The sequence below is a fragment of the Microchirus variegatus genome (genome assembly GCF_963457635.1).
Source record: "Microchirus variegatus genome assembly, chromosome: 18".
Classification (NCBI taxonomy): domain Eukaryota; kingdom Metazoa; phylum Chordata; class Actinopteri; order Pleuronectiformes; family Soleidae; genus Microchirus; species Microchirus variegatus.
Window position 1 is genome coordinate 11,796,147 of NC_139819.1, and position 23,000 is coordinate 11,819,146.

At 37.9% G+C, this 23,000-nt stretch overlaps 1 protein-coding gene across 1 annotated transcript in view; it reads right to left on the bottom strand.

Annotated features, from left to right (window-relative positions):
- Positions 1–6,629: 6,629 nt before the first annotated feature.
- Positions 6,630–23,000, bottom strand: part of dmxl1 (Dmx like 1) — a gene marked incomplete at both ends in the record, with an annotated part of 43,135 nt that continues 26,764 nt past the window's right edge. Inside the window, 17 exons of the mRNA XM_083904485.1 lie at positions 6,630–6,866; positions 10,913–11,130; positions 11,709–11,761; positions 11,900–11,991; positions 12,123–12,200; positions 12,719–12,846; positions 12,983–13,043; positions 16,385–16,532; positions 17,099–17,217; positions 17,859–17,945; positions 19,671–19,733; positions 20,129–20,246; positions 21,056–21,257; positions 21,375–21,460; positions 21,572–21,723; positions 21,955–22,157; positions 22,523–22,780. Coding sequence (XP_083760611.1) covers positions 6,630–6,866; positions 10,913–11,130; positions 11,709–11,761; positions 11,900–11,991; positions 12,123–12,200; positions 12,719–12,846; positions 12,983–13,043; positions 16,385–16,532; positions 17,099–17,217; positions 17,859–17,945; positions 19,671–19,733; positions 20,129–20,246; positions 21,056–21,257; positions 21,375–21,460; positions 21,572–21,723; positions 21,955–22,157; positions 22,523–22,780 — 2,303 coding nt within the window. The remainder of the gene's footprint in view (positions 6,867–10,912; positions 11,131–11,708; positions 11,762–11,899; positions 11,992–12,122; positions 12,201–12,718; positions 12,847–12,982; positions 13,044–16,384; positions 16,533–17,098; positions 17,218–17,858; positions 17,946–19,670; positions 19,734–20,128; positions 20,247–21,055; positions 21,258–21,374; positions 21,461–21,571; positions 21,724–21,954; positions 22,158–22,522; positions 22,781–23,000) is intronic.

Genomic DNA, 23,000 nt, shown 5'->3' on the forward strand with positions numbered 1-23,000 from the left:
AGTAGGTCCTCCAAAAATAGTCAATGTTGGTCAAAAAACGCCATAGTACAGTATGTCATCCAAAAATAGTCAATATTGGTAAAAAACGCCATAGTATAGTATGTCATCCAAAAATAGTCAATATTGGTCAAAAACGTCATCGTATAGTATGTTGTCCAAAAATAGTAAATATTGGTCATAAACGTCATCGTATAGTATGTCGTCCAAAAATGGTCAAAAATGTCATAGTATAGTATGTCGTCAAAAACGTCATAGTATATAGTATGTCATCCAAAAATGGTCAAGTTTGGTCAAAAACGTCATAGTATAGTGTCGTCCAAAAATGGTTAAAAACGTCATAGTATAGTATGTCCTCCAAACATGGTCAAAAGCGTCATATTATAGTATGTCGTCCAAAAATGGTCAAAAACATCATAGTATAGTATGTCGTCCAAAAATGGTAAAAAACGTCATAGTATAGTATGTTGTCCAAAAATGGTAAAAATCATCATAGAATAGTATGTCGTCCAAAAATGGTCAAAAACATCATAGTACAGAATGTCGTCCAAAAATGGTCAAAAACGTCATAGTATAGTATGTCGTCCAAAAATGGTAAAAAATGCCATAGTATGTCGTCCAAAAATGGTCAAAATTGGTCAAAAACGTCATAGTATAGTATGTCGTCCAAAAATGGTCAAAAACGTCATAGTATAGTATGTCATCCAAAAATGTCATAGTATTATATTTTGTCCAAAAATGGTCAAAATTGGTAAAAAACACCATAGTATAGTATGTCATCCAAAAATAGTCAATATTGGTCAAAAACGTCATAGTATAGTATGTCATCCAAAAATGGTCAAAAATGTCATAGTATAGTATGTCATCCAAAAATGTCATAGTATTATATTTTGTCCAAAAATGGTCAAAATTGGTAAAAAACACCATAGTATAGTATGTCATCCAAAAATAGTCAATATTGGTCAAAAACGTCATAGTATAGTATGTCGTCTAAAAATAGTCAAAATTGTTCAAAAACGTCATTGTAAGTATGTCATCCAAAAATGGTCAAAAACGTCATAGTATAGTATGTCTTCCAAAAATGGTCAAAACGCCATAGTGTAGTGTGTCGTCCAAAAATGGTCAAAAGCGTCATCGTATAGTATGTCGTCCTTAAATGTTAAAAAACGTCATAGTATAGTATGTCTTCCAAAAATGTTCAAAAATGTCATAGTAAAGTATGTTGTCCAAAAATGGTCAAAAACGTCATAGTATAGTATGTTGTCCAAAAATGGTCAAAAACGCCATAGTAGTGTCGTCCAAAAATTGTCAAAATTGGTCATAAACGTCAAAGTATAGTATGTCGTCCAAAAATGGTCAAAAACGTCATAGTATAGTATGTCATCCAAAAATAGTAAAAATTGGTCAAAAACGCCATAGTATAGTATGTCGTCCAAAAATGGTCAAAAACGTCATAGTATAGTATGTCGTCCAAAAATGGTCAAAAACGTCATTGTATAGTATGTCGTCCAAAAATAGTCAAAATTGGTCAAAAACGTCATAGTATAGTATGTCATCCAAAAATGGTCAAAAACGTCATAGTATAGTATGTCGTCCAAAAATTGTCAAAATTGGTCATAAACGTGTTTTTAGCCCAAAATGTGACCAAAACGTCATACTATGCTATGTCGTCGACCTCAATGTCAAACTACACTGTTTCGTCCAAAATCTGACCAATTAAAAAAAATAAAAAAAAATTGGTCCAAAATTTGACAAAAACGTCACACTTTATGTCGTCAATTTTGATCATTTTTGGACAACATACTATTGAATGATGTTTTTGATGAATTTGAACCATTTTTGGATGACATACTATAGTTTGACATTTTTTACACATTTTGACAATTTTAGGAGGTCATACTATACTATGACATTTCTTTTTTACAAATTTTGACAATTTTTGGACAACATACTATACTATGAGGTTTTTTACCATTTTTGGACGACATACTATACTATACTATACTTTGCTGGTGTTTTGGGGTTTGCAGTCCGTTTGCCCGTCGGCCAATGTAGATTTTTGAAAATTTTTGGACGACATACTACACTATGACGTTTTTGACCATTTTTGGAAGACATACTATACTATGACATTTTTGACCAATTTTGACCATTTTTGGACGACATACTTTACTATGACGTTTTTGACTATTTTTGGACGACATACTATACTATGACGTTTTTGATGAATTTTGACCATTTTTGGACGACATACTATACTATGACGTTTTTGACCATTTTTGGACGACATACTATACTATGATGTTTATGACCAATTTTGACCATTTTTGGACAACATACTATACTATGACGTTTTTGACAATTTTTGGATGACATGCTATACTATGGCGTTTTTGATCATTTTTGGACGACAGTATATTATGACGTTTTTGACCAATATTGACCTTTTTTGGATGACATACTATACTATGATGTGTTTGACCAATTTTGACCATTTTTGGACGACATACTTTACTATGACGTTTTTGACCATTTTTGGACGACATACTATACCATGAAGTTTTTGACAATTTTTGGATGACATACTATACTATGATGTTTTGTCGATTTTTGGACGACATACTATACTATGACTTTATGGTCAAGTTCTGGACGACATACTATACTGTGACCTTTTTGACTATTTTTGGACGACATACTATACTATGACGTTTTTGACAAATTTTGACAATTTTTGGACGACATAATTTACTATGATGTTTTTGACCAATTATGACCATTTTTGGATGACATACTTTACTATGACGTTTTTGACCATTTTTGGATGACATACTATACTATGACATTTTTGACGAATTTTGACCATTTTTGGACGACATACTATACTATGACGTTTTTGACTATTTTATGACGACATACTATGCTATGACATTTATGACCAATTTTGACCATTTTTGGACGACATACTATACTATGATGTTTATGACCAATTTTGACCATTTTTGGACGACATACTATACTATGACGTTTTTGACCATTTTTGGATGACATGCTATACTATGGCGTTTTTGACCATTTTTGGACGACATACTATACTATGACGTTTTTGACCAATATTGATCTTTTTTGGACGACATACTATACTATGATGTTTGACCAATTTTGACCATTTTTGGACGACATACTTTACTATGACGTTTTTGACCATTTTTGGACGACACACTATACTATGACTTTTTTGTCAAGTTCTGGACGACATACTATACTGTGACCTTTTTGACTATTTTTGGACGACATACTATACTATGACGTTTTCGACCAATTTTGACCATTTTTGGACGACATACTATACTAGCACGTTTTTCAAAAAATGTCATAGTATAGTATGTCATCCAAAAATGGTCAAAATTGGTCATAGACGTCATAGTATAGTATGTCGTCCAAAAATGGTCAAAAAAGCCATAGTATAGTATGTCGTCCAAAAAAACAGAAAAAAAACAAAGACAAAAACGTCATAGAAAAGTATGTTGTATGTTTTGCACATAATATACAACTCCATGAATTAAACATAGAATATAATTATCTATAAAAGTCTGTGTCCACGTCTGGAGGTGTCCTGTGAACAGATTTACAGGGCCCCATAAGTATTTTTTTGTTGTAGTACCACGAGTGGCCACCATGACAAAATTGTCTTCAAGGCAGAGGGGGTGGTGCTCTATCCAGTTCCTATAATACACCCATGGGTAGACTGGATCGTCTCATTTGGCAGCGCTTCACTTCCGAACACTCTGTAGGGTCCAGTCCCTAGAATGGGACACGGCTAGAGTGCATGGGGACATGGTGTGTGGAGTGTGACATGAATTTTAAATCACAGAGAAAACGAATTTCCGTGTTACAACGTTTTTGTTTATTATTACATTAATACATTTTCTGGAAATATTACATTATCTTACACATATTCTTTCTTATAAAATTAGAATTATCTGCTCAAATTCACATTTGCAAGATCAAAGAGGGAAAGAGAGAAGAAGTCGCAGAAGAGTTGATTTGGTTCTTATTTAGTCCAGTGAGGGAAAATAAGTAGACAAAAAAAAACAAAGATTATAGTAAAATTTATTCTATTCTCCAGTTTCTGCTGGAGTTTACATCATTTTTCTCACGAGGTTGTTCAAGCTCCCAAATTTAAAATCAAACAAAGAAGAGCACAGAATAAGATTATATTTGCTTTATGATCAACAAGTCTATAATCCTAAAAATGCACACGTTTCATAAATAGACCTTTATTCATATGGACTTCTATACTTTATAAAGTGGCTTTTGTCGTTAACTGCTGTTTATCTAGGACTAATAGCTAAGAATATGCAGTTTTTACGAGAAGCCTACTCTATGGATGTATATATATATATTTATATATGCACGTAACTGCAATAAATCTGCATCATATTAAATGTTCCTACACTGTACATTTGTTTTGCTTTAGAGCAGCACAGCTACAATCTGTGTGGGTCAGTTTAGCATCATGGATTATTAAATCCCACACAATTCAGTTCGCAGTTAGATTAGAGATTGTGTGCTGGAGGCAGTGAGCTGCACCTGGATGATGATTAAAAAAAACAAAAAAAACAAACAAACAAACACACTCAAAACAAAGAATGATGAGTTAACCACTGCAATAGTTATGACGGAACTGGACATCAAACTTCCAATCGTGGTACATGGTGGAAATTTAAAGTGTGGATGTGAGGAGAGGGAAGAGCAAACTACAACGTGATATTTCCATTAAAACGTTCATCTTCCCATCAACAGCAACTTGTCCTACGCCCCCAAAACAAAGCTTATTTGTGCAACTTAATATCAACACCTTCAGGCTCCACAGTTGAAGTTCTGTGCCGGCATGGCAAAAGTCGTTCTCAACAGATTAAGGACACTTTAATTAAAAACACACACCTCAGCCAGGATGAACACATCATTTCATATTATCATATTACTCTATGAACAATGGTTGGACTGTCTTTTTATTGACATCCAACTCTGTGGTTTTATGCATTAGAATACATATAATTTAGCTTCAAGCTCATGTGCAAATGGGAAAGGAAGAAAAACACTGGGCGGCAGCGAACTTGTAGATTAAAGTCAAAACCTCTTAATGAAGCTGGATTAAATGAGCTCCACATTTTGAATGATTCTCTTGTACATTGTTCTTTTAATTGCCTTAATGCTAATGATAATAATAATGATATAAAAAGACACTTATTATAACTTCGAAAGTTGCCTGAGAATTATCACGTTTCTTTTTTTTTTTTAAAGTATCTTAATTATTAAAAGGAAGTGAAATAAAGTCATCAGTAAGCGAACGGGAACGCCTGCTGGCAAACCTGGCGTACGTTTAATTTTTTTTAAAATGTAAAAAAAAGAAAAAAGGAAAAAAAAAAAATGTGCTTAACACCATTGCAACATTATACTAAATGTTTACAGAACACAATGTTCCTGCAACTGATATAAAAAGTCACATTGAAAGCGTCACCTTGGGAAAAAAAAGAAAGAAAAATGGAATGGCAACCGCAAAGCTATAAAATAGACATCACGTGTATATATTCAGACATAAAGCAGCAAATGTTGGGTTTCATTTAACAAAAATGACCGAGTTTATTACGACAGGACGGAGCGAGTTAAGCTGCTCCCTCCTCTTACATACATAACGTGTGACATTCAACAACCACATTCTCTAAAATGTGGAGATATGATGTGGGTTTTTTGTTTATGACCACATTTAAAGTCATTTCAAATCAGGCAAAAAAAAAAAAACAACTTTAAAAAAGTGAGCGTGATATGTAGATCCTGTATTTCTCCCTATAGCGGTTTAATCTCGACACCTGCTGCTTCTGCTTATTTCTCGCGACGAGGGCGTCGATACACAAGGGCGATTGGATTAAATGTGCTTGTGGTGGACATTTGTCGTCCACCCGTGTGACTGCGGTTGTGCTGAGGTTCTGGTTCAGGCAGTGATGTCACACACGGTCGCGTTTTTTATCCCCTGAACGCCTCGTTTTCATGACTGCTTCATGACTGCAAACGTGAACTAAAAAAAAAAAAAAAAAAAGAGTGGAGTTCCGCTGCTTTAAGACTCGTCCTCCTGACCTGTTCATGCTCCTTCTACGGTTCTTCCTGTGCAAAAACAGCAGCTCCTCCTCCTCCTCCTCCTCCTCCTCCTCCGTGTGCTCTTCAGCAGACGCTGAGATGGAGGTTTGTTTTTGGGAGAATCTCTTTCTGGGCCTGGGATACAACAACATGTGCCCTCAGTCTTTACCCTGTGTCCACTGTGTTTAAACGTCCATAATGGTTCCAAACTCTCATAGAGGCTTGTGTTTGTGTGTGTGTGTGTGTGTTTGGTCACATGGTCACTGTCACGACTACACGACGCGCTCCCACTCTGTGAAAGTCTATAAATCCTGTCAATATTTCTTCATTGGCTACGTTTGGTAACACGTGACATGACATCGTGTTGTCATGGTGATGTTACCCTAAGAGGAACCAATAGCATGAAGGTACTTTTCCCCCACAACAGTGCCAAAAAAACAACTTTGCACTTCACATGATTCAACTCAACAGCTTTTAAGTCCACACTTTTATGTCTATATGAAGAATTTTACATCGTTCTTGAGGTTGCCGTAGTTGTTGTTGTTGACAACGCTGAAGCGGTTCGGAAGGATCCTCATCTTCATCGTTCCGTCGGCGCCGCAGGAGAAAATGTGATTGGCTGGTCCCACCTCTATCTGCATCACACCGGTGCCCAGGTTCCTGAACAGGGACTGGCGAGCGTGTTCGTTTGGGAAGGAGAAAAGGAGACCCTGTGTGGCCAGACTCCAAACCTGGAAGAGACGGGGAAAGATTCTATGAAGTGAAAACGTGGCATATAAAAGAGATTAAATCTCAAAGTGATCCTGCTGCTGCTCCCTCTGATTCAGCTCATCCCTCTGAGATTACAAAATGGGCACTGTAGTTAATTTTAAGATGATGGCACACAGATTATCTTGCTGCAATAAATTCCCACTTGTGCAAATGCAGTAAAAACATACCTTCGAAAAATATCTCATCAACTACTGGATGGATTGCCATTTAAATTTGAGCAGACGTGCACGTCTCCTTCAGGATGAATTATAATCATTCAGCTCTCCTCTTATTTTTTCCTCTAGTGTCACCAAGGCCCCATTAAGACCTGGTATTAACATCCATCTTCGGTGATCTGATCACAGGCAGAGCCCAGATCTGGATGCTCTCAGTCCATTCTGATCTCAGAAACCAGATCTGGATGTGGTTTGAGGACATATCGTATGTGGACCTGTGCTGCATGAACACGAGACATCCTCAGGACAGATTAAAAACAACCTCACTAACGTCGCTTCATCCAATGGCAGTTGTATATTTTTTTTTACACAAAAAAAAAGCATCCATATGTTGATTTTGCAAGTAATATTTTATACATATGTGGTCACAGGACAAAGTTTAATGTCAGGTGTGAACAGTCTTTCTTAGTGCGGTCTACATGTGATCAGATCACTGAGGTCAGATGTTATTACCAATTTTGAACAGTGTGTATAAGTAAAACTACAGTCTGTATCAAGTATATACAGTAAAAAACTGTCTATATTAACACCCCCTGCCTCGTGGCAAGAAGGTTGCCGGTTTGCATCCCGGGTTCTACTTTGTTTTTCTGTACTACGGTTTCCTCCCACAGTCCAAAAACTTGCAGAGGTCAACTGTACACTCTAAACCAGAGAGCTACTTGAGTCTTTTAACTAGTGCTGGGTGTGTTAACGTGATAGCGGCGGTTAACGGCATTAACGCATGACGACTGACCGGAAAAAAAGACGCCCGTGGACGTCATGTTTACGTATTGCTAAAATGAGTCTCTAAAGTAACGCTAAACTTCAAAAACAAGAGGCGCACATACGCAGTACACAGGTGCGCTGGCTATTTGTAGCGCTGCTCTTTTCGTTTAATAAACAGACCGCTCCAGTTCGACTGTAGGCGCGCTAACGGCGCTAAAAGCGGCTAATGCAGCTAACGGAGCTAACTGGTACGTAACGGTGCCTGGACTTTATATTCTGTGCAAAGACTGTTAAACTGCTGTTAAACTTCACCTACCACGAGTTAATTAACACTTAAAGAAAATTGAAGTTGGACAAAGTTCTACAGATCGGGATCAGGACATCCCGAACAAAATAACATACTATAAAAGAATGTTTTACAAAGCAATTACAGATTATAGCTATAAATACTGGACCAGAGTCAGTAGCATCATGGCTTTTGTGTCAAAAAGTTACAAATAAATTCATAGAAAAATAAACACCTTTATGATCTGTTTTGATTTTTGTTTTTAAATCTTCAATAGAAACATATTTTCTGGCCTGACACTTAGACAGACTATAATACCAGCTTTGGTCTCATTCATCACTAGATTTGTTGACAGTCAGGAGGAAAACAGAGAAAATTAACTCTGCAATGTTTTAAGTTAATTCTCTCTTTAAAGTGTCAGAGCAGAAACTGTGAACACATGAAGAGCTTCCAGTGAGAACCATCATGTTCTTGCATAACTTGCACAGTTTAGGTTCATATTCTCAGCCTGGGAGCTTTATTATTTGATAAGGTATTTCTCGACTTAATCTGTATACTTTAGTTAATCTTCCAGGGCCGTGGACTCTCATCACGCTCTTCTCATCACATTCTTTGAAAGCTTTTGCAGCAAAGCCATATTGCATTTTTAATTTGGCTGTTATTCAATTAACAACCTCAGATGAGTAACACCGCACAGATCTTTGGAGAGGTTTTTTTTTTTTTTGTGTGTGTGAGCAATCATCCAGAATAAAAGTCATTTGAATTTCAAGCAGACGTGCGCTGCGTCGGTGCTCGTACAGCGGCACAATGCAGCGGCTTCATCCTTTGAGTGAAAGCTGTGTGATCTGTGACAACACATTCAACCGCAGCTGCGAGTTAAAAAATAGTAGATTAACTGAAGACGGTCACATAAGTCACGATTAGAGCTGCAACTAACGATTATTTTCATAATCAATGAATCTGTCGATTATGTTCTTTAATGTCTTGTTTTGTCCACAGACCAAAATGATTCAGTTTTAAAGATGTCCTTGTTATGTGGAGCAAAGAAAGGAACACCATATTCACATTGAAGAAGTTAAAACAATCAGAAATCTTGTTTTAATCACGAAAAAAGCTTCAAACCGATCAATCGATTATCAAAATAGTTGACGATTAATTTAGTAATTGATTAATTGTTTCAGCTCTAATCACAATATCCTGCCTGTTCAGTGCATACACTTTTTCACTAATTCGCACACCTTTTCACACCATATCCTCCAGTAACCATCACTTATACCAGGACTAGACGATTAAAAACTCAGTTGGGCCACATATTAAAATCAAGAAATTTAGCCAGGCCATTTTTCTGCAGTAGGTTAAAACATCAAAAAGTGCATTAAAAAAATAATAAAAAGAACTAGAAATACAATTATTTATTACTTCCCACGCCTCTAAGTGCGTAAAAAAAAAAAATAGACGACAAAAATAAACATGTTCGCCATCTCTGGTGCATAAAATCCAAAAGCTGCACAATATTAGCATTTGTTTCTCTTTGAAATAAGACAAAAATATGTCCTTTACGACCCACAGACATCTCAAAGTGTCTTCAAAAGAATAATAAAAGCACTAACTCTGCTATCAAACCTGTCAGACGACTGTAGGAATCTTAAGGGACAGAGAAAAGTGTTTCTCTAGTTATTTCTGGTGAAACCACAGACTGGGCCACTATGAAGTTGTTCATGGGCGGCATGTGGCTCACAGGCTGCCTGGACTTATTGTTGTGAGCAGAAGGTCTATCACACTTTGGATTAAGTACGATACTTATGATTTAAAATGTGCCTGTGACTTTTCTGTCTCCATGGATCGTCATCACGCAGGACCGATGACAGATTCACACGTGGCTGCTACAAAGGCTCTTTGTAATGCAAATGTCAGTTTTTTGAGCCATTTTTCCCCACTGGAGCTCTCTTACAAAATTCATAATTTTCTTTTGAAAAGTCACAGAACTTCTATGACTTATTCTGAAACTTAAACAAAGTTTTCTCTAAAGTAAAGATCACACAAAAGGATTTTCAGAGTCATATTTCACCAGGAGGAGTCGCGGCGGAAATGATGCATGAAACGTTGTTTTAAATTAGCTACAGGTAGAGTGCTGAACTTTTACTGATGTGACAGGAGGGTGGGGTCGGCTTGTCGTCTTCAAATATGTCACATGGAGCCACACAGTGTCTCTGGTTTTAATTTCTAACTGACAGTCAGTGTGTTTACGTGCACAATTTAGTCAAGCTTAGGCCTTAGTCTGACTAAGACGGACAATCAGACAACTTGTCGAGTCCATGTATGCATATATGCGGATGAGAAAATCGGTGCGTACGTCTGACTCCGCCTCCATAGGTGGTGCTGTTTCTCTCTATATCTGATCTTTACATCACAGAAAAACAAACGGTGAACAGCGAGATGGATCGCGGTTCTATCTACATGTTGTTCATGAAAAGTCCAAAAAAGTCTCCTAAGCTTTTGCTCTAGTCAATGTCATTGTGTTGTTTGTTCTTTTCCAGCAACAGTACTGCAGTCTCCTTCTACTTGCGGGTCAAAGACCAGGCAAAGTCCGACTCTAGTTCGACGAAGTGTATAAATGCAGGAGTAATCAGACTATGAATCGCATCATCAAGGTATGTTAGTCTGACTAAGACTAGCTTGATTTTAATTGACTAAAACTGGACTTTTAATATATACCAAAAAAAAAAACTTGATGCAACATTTCTCGCTTGTTGTGTTTTGAAATGAATGAATCAGAAAAAAAGAGTTAAGTCAGATTTACCTTGATGTTGCCCTCTGCTGATCCGCTGATAAAGAAGTCCTCAATTACATCAACAGCAAGTGCTTTGACCGGTGAGTCATGGGCCTGGAAGCTCTGCCGCTGGTGCCTGTGGGGAAGCTCCAGGACACTGATCCAACCTTTCCTCCCACCTGTGATAAGCAGCTGCTGCCTGGGGGCCGTCGACAGCACGGTAGCACCCGACTCGTGGCAGCAGAAAGCTACGGAGACACAGAAACATGTAGAATGAGATGGAGGGCAAAAATACAGAGAAACAGGGATGCATCGACAGGAAAAACAAATTAAAAATGTGGGGTCAACAAAATGCAAATCATAGACCAAGCTGAAATATGGTTATATGGTAATATTGTGGAAGAATAAGTAAACCAGCATATCTTTACATTTGAGAGTAAGTAAAGATAGTTCGTTAAGCTAAACTCTAACATCAACAATCAATTATTGAAACTGTGGCAGGTTAATTTACCGTTAACCATAGACGATAATATAAAAACAGACGTAGCCTTTTGGCTGGTTGCAAAAATAACTTACCCTACTTGTAACGTCACTAAAGATTTTCTTGAGGAATTAAGGGTCGCAAGTCGCTATTTTTAAGTCTTTTTTGATAGAACACAATGTCAAATTTGTAAATTATCTTCCCATTTTAAGCATGGCACGTATAAGTGGACACAATGTGACTGACAGCTAGTATGGTCCAGTCGGTGCTTGGTAGCAGGTGATGTCTGTGAACTTATTGTTTCAAAAACTGACATGGCATCAATCAAATTGTGCCCAGTCTTACCATGAACGAGGCTGTTAGCAGGAGTCACCAGAGTGTCCCACAAACACACGTTCCTGTGGAGACAAAAATAACCCAAATCCTTATATCATAATCAAAGGACACCTTTGTCCTCATCGGCCACAGCAGAAGAAGAAACTTGATGGACAAAGATTCAGCATCTAATAAGAATTTCAAGGCAGATAATTCAATACCTGTTGTCTGTTGAAAGACCTGCAGTGGCAATGAGGGAGGAGGAGCCCACAAAGACGAAGTCATGAGCCGTCTTGTTGTGACACTGCAACGTCTGGCAGAGAGAAACAAATGAGATATTAATGACAGTCATAGAGAAGCAGGATTGTTGCTTACCAAGTGTAAACAAAAATCCAAAAATAAAAGACAGGTTTGGAAAACCATTTGGCTTTAGATGTTTCTTACCAAGAATGGTTTGGGGGCATTCCCACTGGTGTTGGTCTGCCACAGACTCAAACCACCGTCAGCATCGACGATACCAAACTGCAGAAAATGTTCACAGAGCAGATATGAGATTTTGCTGAGACACAGAACAAATTGCTTTCATTTATATCAGAAAGACATAAAGTAGATGTAGATCCTTCATTCCTTTTTGGTGAATTGCATTGTGCGATAACATTTTAACAGTGTGGCGTGTCCGTGCACCTCTTACACAACTGAAGTCAAGAGATATACAATTTCTTTCTTTCCAGTTTTTAAGCATATTTAACTCCTGGTCAGAGCAGATAGTACTGGCACAGGAGAGACACCATCTGAGAATATTATTAGCTAGAGGCGAGTGCCTGAGTTCAGAGCGGCTGAATCACTCAGCTGAAGAACAATGTGTGCTGAAGCCAAACTCCCCACTGTGGTTTGTGTCTGGATGGTGAAGTTGTAAGAGGAAGTGTGAAGGTGTTGCTGGATCTGACAGGCACACATCACAATGCAGACTTCAAGGCTAAAAATACTTTTGACATCAGCGGCGATGCCAGACTATTCCTGGCCAGGCTAGGGTTTATAACCTTGTTCCCTTGGTGGTTGAATCGTATCCTGGTGACTCTGGAGTTTCCCGGACTTCTGAAGCAGATGATCTGCTGGGAGTGACCCCACTCGAACATCCTGACGCTACCATCCTGAGCTCCCGTCAGGTCTAGGAAACGGAAGAAATAAATATTTTTTTTATTTTCTACAGTGTTCTGGTTCCAAAAAGCTTTTTTAAATGATGTCTAACACATTTTAGGGAGCTATCTTCTAATGAAGTAACAGATATTAAGAGTTCTACTCACAGTAAGGCAGCGTGGGATGCGAGGTCATTCTTCTCACATTATTGATGTTTCTCTTAATCATCTGGGAAAAGTGAAGAGGAGGAGGAGAAGATGCTTAGCCAACATTAGCACAAATTCAACGTGGTAAATAGGGATGCTGTAAGAACTGCTGCTGTATAATAATAATAATACAGAGTTATATAAACTGCAGCTCTGCAGCCTGTAACACACAGGGAAACAGTCAATGTTGCTGGCTTATTTATCTGGCATCTGGTATTTTGTCATTTGTGGGTTTATTCAGCATCACTGTGGAAAGAGACACAATGCAAACACAATATTTGACTTGATATTTCTCTCGCTTTTGTTTTTTGTTGTTGCCTGTAATGAGTTAAAGGGAGCAGACGCTAAGACAGAAACAATATGAAGACTTCTCTTGCCGGCTGCATTTGAGATGGACTTTAAAGTTTAATTTGTTGCTTAAGTCTTGATCACAGCGCATCATTCATTTATTTTCCCATCAGTGACATTATTTATTGAATCATTCCGTCTGTGTCAGTGCACACAGTGACGTTTGGAGACAAGACAATCGGATTAGGTTCAAATTCCTATTTTTCTTACATGTTTTATGTAACACATTTTTGTTGTTCACACACACGCTTGTCACAGTAAACTGATCTGTACACACTCTCTAATCCCCATCTAATCCAGTTTCCCGTACGACTGTTTGTGGGGCGTAGTTTATGGTTAGGTGTTGCTAGATGTTTCTTTGACACATTACTGCGTGATTATTTCGTGGTTGCAATTATTGATTTGTAATAAATCAACTACTATCCATGATTGCCAACCATTAATCAGTGTGTTATGGGTTTAATTGAGGACTTTGATGGTATTGTATTTATGATTAAACTACAATGGACAGTAAGCTCTATGTCGATTGTATATATATATATATATATATATATGTATTTATGTATATATATATATATATATATATATATATATACATATACATATATATATACATATATACATATATGTGTATGTATATATATATATTGCATAGTATTTATCCTTTGTGTTGTATATGTAGATTGTAAGCTGTGTGTATTCTATTTGGTAATATTTCATTATCCTACAGACAGTAGTAGTAGACGCTAACGGGTTAAACTGATTAACAGAATTGCCGCATTGAGGCTAATCAAGTGAGGCGTTTTAACCTCGGCATGACAGTCTGTTATGTCTTGAAGGAGGTCTCTACTGTGTAAACAGGTCTTGTGTTTAGGGATGAGCTGATACTATCAAGCAGAGACAAGAGCTTGCTCTCAAGGCCAACAAGATTTTTATTGATCTTCATCAGCAGGATTACTCAAAAACTACTGAACCCATCACTTTTTTTTTTTTTTGAAAGGTGGTGCGTGAGGCAAGGAGGATCCTATTCAATTTTGGAGTGGTTCAGATTTTTATTTACTTTCTTTAAAATGTTGAGACAGGGTCTTAACCTTGGTGGAGGTGCACCCTCTCCGAGCACCTGCTCCTGCACCTGTCACTCTGGGCCAAGTTAATCCTATGCCACAGCCTTCAAATCGATGCAACTGCAGTAAATTCGGGCAGGAGGCTGGTAAGAACCTAAAATGTTAAACTAGGTTTGATCTGGTAAAACTGCTGTTGAATTGCATTAACAAGTAGGGCTGCAACAATTAGTCAACATTGTAGACAAAACGCATGGCTATTTTCACACTGTGGACCTGAACAACATTCTTTTAGTGACACATCTCATGCCACTAATACTACTATTTATTATTATTATCTCCAAGTTTTAGCATTATTGTTGTACTCATAACACCCAGTTTGACTTTAAAAACAACAATTACACAACTGTTCCTGGCCCTGAATTGCCCCAGTCTTTCCCCCAGTCTCCCATTCCTTTCTCCTCTCTTCTCTTTTTATCTCCTATTTTCCAAACCTGTCAAGGACAATGGTTGCTCACACTGAGAGATTTCTTCTTGTAATAAGAAATGATTCCTTTTAAACTGTCACTTTGTCCTTGCACACTGTGAGAACTGTTGGGTTTCTCTTTTTTTTTTTTAATTGTAAAGTCGCTTATAACCTAAGTCTGGAAAGCACCTTGAAATTGTGCATGATTTGTGTACCACAAGTACAATTGTAGTGAAGTAAATTGTATTCTGCTCCAACCCTGAGCAAACTGCCTGTAAAATAAATAAATGCAAAGTTGCTCTTAGTGTCCAGACTGCATAACAAGAGCAGTGAACAAACTGGTACACATCAACAAACATGACTCACTACTGCTCCACTTAAAAACACTGCAACCACCAGAACCAAATCGATCTCCCTCCCCACTGCTCCTGCCAAGTTTCTCTGCTTTAAAAAAAACAACTTTTAGAGATGATTCCATAAAACAACATTCAGTTTTTTTGACACCAAATCCCTTCAATATGGTGACAAGCAAGAAATAAGGAATAAGAAGGAGGTCTATGATGCAACATAACAGATGCCAACTGCCACAAAAATGTAAACAAGAAGATAAAAAGAGAACCGTGTTCACAAGCCGAGGCATTGGACATTTAATGACTTTGTAAATCAATGAGGGAAGCACAGGAAAGTAGTCATGACGCTTTCAGCCAAAACAAAGACGAATTATCAGCTCTAGTCTTCGTTATTTTTGTTTTTTGCTTTTTTGTTTGGCCAATTGAAATCTCCTACATCAGAAATGTTGTGTGGATAATACAGCAATGTGACCAAAAACTTTTGATAATACAAAAATAGCAGGGCTGAACAATTTTGAATAAATATCTAATTGCGATTATTTTGCGATTTGAAAATTGTAGTAGGCCATATTGCGATTTCGATTAAAATTCGATTAATTGTTCACCCCTAAAAAAATAGTACATTTTTGTCACACAGTCCAAATCACAAAGATGTTGAATTTAAAGCAAAGGGAAGCAACACGTCAACGAAGCTGGAAGAGGGTAACGTTTGGCATTTTCCCACCAAAGTAGAAGATTGACTGACCATTTAATTGCAAAATTATTTTTTGTAAAATAAATAATAAAGGCAATGTACCAGTAAGTCCCTCATTATCCACAACCTACTGCCTACACCTCAACTCTACTACAGTAGCGCGATGAGTAGAAACAGTTTGCAGCCTGAAAACATAGAAAACAACAGAATGCAGCAGGGAAAAGGGGGTGGGGGTGAACAAATGACTAAAGCATTAACACAAACTGAAGGAGGCAGCTGCACACTAAGCACCGAGTGCACTCAAAACATTGTTCAACTTCTATCAAATCTACTGTACGTCATTGACCTGTTTTCAGTCATCAGTATACATTCATAGTGATTTGCTCATACTGATTCAGGTAAAAAACAACAACAACAACAACAAAAAACTGGTTTAGAGCTCACCATGGCTGCCCCCCTTCCTGTCTGCAGACCTCCCAGCCATGGCATGTTGATGGGTGTACCGGGGCTACTGCGGGTGTACGGTGTGGTGCCATGGAGGGCAGCAAAGTCGTCACGTGTATGGATCACCAGGAAGTCATCGCCTCCAACACTACGGATAGAATCATATTTAGAAATAGGTTTTATAATGACATGTCATGATGACAAAATACAGTTAATATCACAGACGGATAAAGAGCTGTTTGTTGTGGAAGAAGATGTGTCTGATTACCATTACAAAGTGTAATTTCACATTAAGAGTTCTTAGGAGGTAAAAAAAGAAATAACTATATTCAGCCATTATTAAATAATATCTACAACAATCTTTTCTTGTGCATTAAGTAAGCTATTGAGACAGGAACAGCAACAAGAAGAGACATCGAAAGTGCCCTTATTCTGAGATTTTATGAGATTCAGTCTTTATCTATCCATCAATAAAGAAGCAGCTGCATATAAATACAGAGTGATTATGCTGCAGCCATACAGACAAACAATACTGATGTATGTACACCACCCACACAACCATCACTGAAGCAATCACATTGTGCCCCGCCCACACTCTGCTGGTATGAAGGTGAAAAGGTGAGTTGATGTTTCTTTGGTTGAACTCACAGCTGGTGACATCATCAAATACAGTATGCACATGTACACACACACACACACAGATTCCTCTATTACCCTTTGGCTTCAGCGTCATCATCATCTATCCATGTCATGATCTGTGTGGCCAAAATGGAGGACACATCCAGCTCCTGAATGTCATGGGTGGAGGCCATGACTAAACAATTACGATTTGCCTAGGAAACAGACAGAGACATGATGTGGTGAACGAAATAGATGTCTGACGAAGAGGACAGAGGTAGGGAGAACAAGGTGATGGTGATGCCAAGGTCAAATTACACAATCTTTTTGTCTGTTACGATTGGTTTGATGGTTCCAGCACCAGATCGAACAAAAACAGAGCCATAAATTTGTGCAGTGACATGTGACTCATAACAAGCGGAAATTATGGACCGTCAGTCCTTCAAAGAGAACTTAAGGTCACTTGTTCACAAAGCCAAAGTGCAGCTGTCAGTGAGGTGTGAGAAGTAAACCATTTTCCCCTTTAAATAAATGGCTGTATTCAAGCAAAAAACAGTACTCAATGCAAAAAATGGCTAGAATATGGTGAGTTGTGCCCGGAGTTGTGTTATAAATTCTGTATGAATCCACTATAGGTTAAAACCAGACTCTGAATACACATTTTTATTTTATTATTATCATTATTATTATTGTGTAAGCGGTTTAACAACTTTACCAAACTAAAAACAACTGCTTCTACACACAACTGGGTCAAAACTAGCAGTAGTAATTGATTTATTGGTCTCCAAATAATGATAAATAATGTTTTTTCTCATGTACAGTGTTGTTCAGCAGCATTGGTGGAAAAGAGTAATACCTTGTTGATGGCAAAGGCTGTGATGATGTCCGATTCCTTGTGTATGATGCGTGCCTTTCCTCCAGGGCAGTCTCGATCTGACTCAGTCTGCGCAGAGAAGCAAACACATACACAAAAATAAATCACAACCGTGCAGATGAAATCATTGCAGCTGGAACATTAGTACATTTTTCCTGCAGACAAATGTTTTCAGATATATTTCACTTCATGCTACAGAACCACTGACCTGACAAGAGCCATGAGAAGGGCTGATAAAAGTAAGTGTGGACGATAACAGAACTGATGAGAAGAAAGAACCAAGTCTCTCACTGGGCTTACTCTTTGTTATGCCTTTATAAGATAGGACATATGAGGCCACACAGTTAACCCGAGCAGCAGCCAGTGAAGAGTAACAACGATGTGCCATTTAACAGTATGAGCACAACCCCTAAGCAATGTGCACAAGCACACACTGTACCATATAGGTCCTAAGGGATATAGTAGCAAAGTATACTGTACTGTGCAATAGCTCTGGGCTGATGTTTCACAATGAAGGCAGAGTCAAAAGAGATATAGACATCATTTTAACATGGGATTGAATGCAAGTCTTTACTGGATTCATTCAAGGGGAAAAGACCATGTTTTTTTCTGTCAGATGTTATTAAGTAAAACTTGACGAACAAAAATCAAAATATGGTGGTTTGCCATTTTCACAGAGCCCATAATCCTACTGGGACTGAGATTCACTGTGACATTGCCGGGCCCATTAATCAGAAGCTATTCAGCATCATAGCTTGTCCTTCGAGAGAGTGGCTTAATTAACATAGAACCAAACGGAATAACTATAACATGGCAGCTTGCACAGCATGAGGCATATTAGAAAACCTCCATGAAGCGTCAGTGTACGGGTTCAATTTACGGTTCACATAAATATTTAGAATTGCTAAAAGCAAGATTAATATCAAATCATGACATGAACATTCAAAGATCATAGCCTTTAAAACACTCGTAGTGTATTTCTGTCAAGATCATACGTTTAATATTTCTACGATTATATGTGACAGATCATGTTTTCTATTCCTCTAAGTAAAAAGGTACATGACGATGATGCACAATGTTTCCATTTATATTAATCGCCGCACATTGTACCAAGTTTAACATTTAACATCTAATGCAGCGTATGGCAGTGTTTACCCAATGGACTTGTCAAGTCAGAAGTCCCGTTATCAATGATGAAAATATATTTTTTGCACCATACAAACACTCACAGATAAAACGATGCCATTTTGTAGTATAGTGAATGTAAATATATTGTATGACGCACATTCTTTCGTTTTCATGATTCAGCCTTGGCATGATATCGTGGCCAAAAATCTAGTTTTGAAACCAGTGATTTCAACTGTGACTAAAGTCACGGAAGGGTTTTTATGTTACCTTACAAGTAAGATGAAGGGTATTTTTTTTCTTCTTTTTGATAAGAAAAGAGGCAAATGGCATGGTTTTACTTTTAAGGTATTTAATTGCTAGGATTATTATTTACCTTTATTTACCATGAAAATGTTTGCTTCACCCATAGGGCTGAGTACTTTTTGAAAATGTTCAACATCAGTACCAATGCTATACTTAATTCTCATCTGTGGAACATGCAATTCAAATTGCTATAAAACTTTTTTCTAAATTTAGCCAATATACATTCATAGTGTCAACACTATTAAAACAAACAAAAAACAAGTCAGTTTGTCAGTTTCAAATGAGAAGTATTGCAAAAGGTACTGAGGTTGATATCGAGCCCAGCCCACTCCAATAATCAATAATTCATTTAAGACACAATACCTGATTGTTTCCCGTCACGTCCATCCCTGAATATTTCATATTGTCAGTCTGGTCCACAACCAACTTTAATGTTTTGGGGAAGGAGCATTGAGCAGACACATTCACACACACAACACACAACAAAAGGTGATGAACCATGCAAACACACAAGGAAACTGAATTATTCGTATGTTAATCAAACAGTGTGTAATTATTTGAATACAATTAAAAGCATCAACATGCTGGAGACATCGGGAGGCACTAATAACACAGGTGGTTGGCATGCAGACCAAAAGGAAATGCACAAATGCATCAACAGAGTTGTCAAAGCAATAGGGATGTGGTTTGCCTTAGGAGGGATGTGCTATTGATTTTAATCACAATGTGAACGTATGCATTATTTGATGTTAATCAACACAATGTGCTAGCTGTGCAACAGAGATGGTGTAACAGGTTATCATGGGATAAATATGATGTACCTCATTTGGGTCCTGTTTCTTGGTAAAGATATTTCTGATGAAGGTCTCCTGCACTTCTTCCTGCTTTACCAGAAACTGCCATAAGCGTTTCACTGGCAGCGCTGAATGGTGGGATGTCCTGGAAAGAATAGAACAGCTCCCGTATATAAACAATAACACTGATTAAATCTGTCTCATCTGTTCACTGAAGCACAACGATGCTGGAAATTTGTCTTTGCAGCATTGTTAAACCTGATACAAAAATAACTTGCAGCATCCTCCCTTCTTTGGAGGATATTTACATCACCAGGTGCAGGAGCAGACCATTAAATATCATGACGGGCCCCAGCCAGCCCAGGTGTTCACTCCCTCCCTTCAGGCAGAAGGCTGCACATCCTCAGACCACGGACAAGGCTAAGGTGTATTTTCTTCCCTGAGGCTGTGAGGTTAATGAACTCAGTGAAATATTTGCCTTAAGCTGTCCTCTGTATTTTATACACATTCACTGATTAATTAATTTGATACACTTTTTAAAAAAGAAAACAAAAATGCTAAAAACTTGCTAATATGTTTCGACTATGTTAAAATTTTAGCCGAACTGAAAAACAATTTCCATGTTCTCCATGTTTTTAACATAATTAATGAAAATAAATTAGACCTTGAAGTGTTTAAAAGAGTATTTCTGATTTATGCCTTTGGTGTTTTTGTTCCAAGAACAATAAACTCCTACAGAGCATAGTGTTTATAGTTTAAAAGCTGACCAGTGTATCTGAAGGTTTGAGATGATATTAAGGACAAGTCAACTGTTTTGTGAACATACAAAAACCAACAGAAGGTGACTCAGAATTTTCAATACAAATTGAAAAACAATTATTTCCCCCAAACATTTCATTAATCCTTTATAGCTCGTGTTACTCTGCAAGAGTATTTAGATATTTATTGTCGTACCTGAATGGTGTGTTGGATGGTTCAAACAGGGCTTTGTGCCTCAGCAAGGCAGGGCCAGGAGTGGCTGTTTCATCCTGGAGGTGTGTGGGGATGTATGTGGAAGGTGGCCCCCCAAAGATCTCCAGCCTTTTCTGCAACACCTGTTCCCATCTTTGAAGAGTCCTCAGGACAGCATGACACAGAGGAGAGCCCACAGGCAGGTCTATTTTAATAAAAGCAAAAACATCGAAACAATTAGCTTATAAATGAAGTAGGAAATGGGGCGACACTTATCAAAGTGCTGGATGTTAGTATGTCATAGAGTGTGTTGGGCATTTACCCAATAGATCATATCCTGCCATTGGGTAAAAGGACTTGAGGTTGACCAACACCAGTTGCACCATTGCCAGACGCATTAAACACCAGCTAGGTGGGAGAAAAAGCCATCACAAATCAGATTATGGCTTTAAAAACAAAAGCTACAAGACTGCAAACACTAGACTCTCTTTGCTGTAATAATGTCTGAGTTGTTATTACCTGTATGAATTGTGGTTTGAATGCTCTCGTTTTGGAGAGTTGGGGTCAAACACATCATCATAGTCATAGTCATCGTCGTCGTCTTCATCTTGACTGCCCTGGCTCTCCTCAGAGTCGTACCTTATTCTGTTTTCCGATGGTGGCAGCAAAGGCTAAATGACACAACAATGAAGAGGACACATAAACTACATTTGCTACACAAAAAGACTTTATCTCACCAGAATTACTGTAACCAAAAAAAGTTCAGTCCTATGGCCAAACTATAAATGTGCTATTTAACATGAATATATGAATAATTAATAAATATGAAGTTAATTGAAGTTTGTCAAGATAAACGCAAAAGAAATTAAATGGCCATAATTTCAACACTTTTTAGTTTTTACCTTGGCAATAAAGTAATCCCAAATGCTGAGCTCCGGAGGAACAAATCGCTCTTTAAAGATGGAGGGAGCTTCTTGTTCCACTACAGGGACATGTTTAGGACTGGATGGCCCCTCCCGCTCGATCCCAGACTCCTCTTTGGATCCACTGCGCGATGACAGAAGCCTGAATCGTCTGGACTTTTTGTCAGAGGCACTCGGAGAAGCTGTGTCAAGAAAGTGTTTGTCACAGTATTATTATATCTATATACTCTTTATATGCATGTTATAATCTTATAAAATACACAGGCCTATCTAGATATAGTACTTTAAAATATTAGAAATATGTTGCTGAAAACAAACACATTTTTTTTCATAAATATGAGTCACACTTCATTACATTAGATTTACTGCCAACTATTAGAAAGATCTGCAGAGAGTGTGCGATGGAAACGGCTCTCTCAGTAATAGTTTGATGGATTTCACTATAACCTACAGACAGGAGGCGAATTAGTTTAGCAGGACTAATTTGATTTCAGGAGTGGGTCACCAAAGAAAGACAAACCCCACACAGACAGATTGCCACAATCACCTGGTGGGGGTGTCCTTGTTGGGCTGTTGAGTTTCTCTATGACAGGAGTCCGTGCTCCTCCTCCAAACACTGTCACCCATAGCTTGCTGTTGAGTGGGTGGGCCATGACGCGAAAGAGCTCTTGGCTGGAGTGAGTGGCCATGCCGTGAACAAACAAGCTGAGGAATACAGCCGTTAGGATCTCACAGAGCAGCACAGTCAAGCCTGGCTGACTCTCTTCGCCTGCTGAGCTCAGAAGGCGAACCAGAGAAGCGATCCCTAGAGAGAGGGATGGGTAAAGAAAAGCAGGACAGGAGAGAGAAAAATGGCAGAATCTGTAAAAGCCCTGCAAGTGTTTGAGGAACAAAAACCACTATGGAAATAAAGTCCACTCTTCATCACCATATTGTGAAATAATATAAAGAAATCTTAGCAACATATCAATAAAAGACCAAAACAATGAAATCTTAGCAACATATCAAAAAAAGACCAAAGCAAC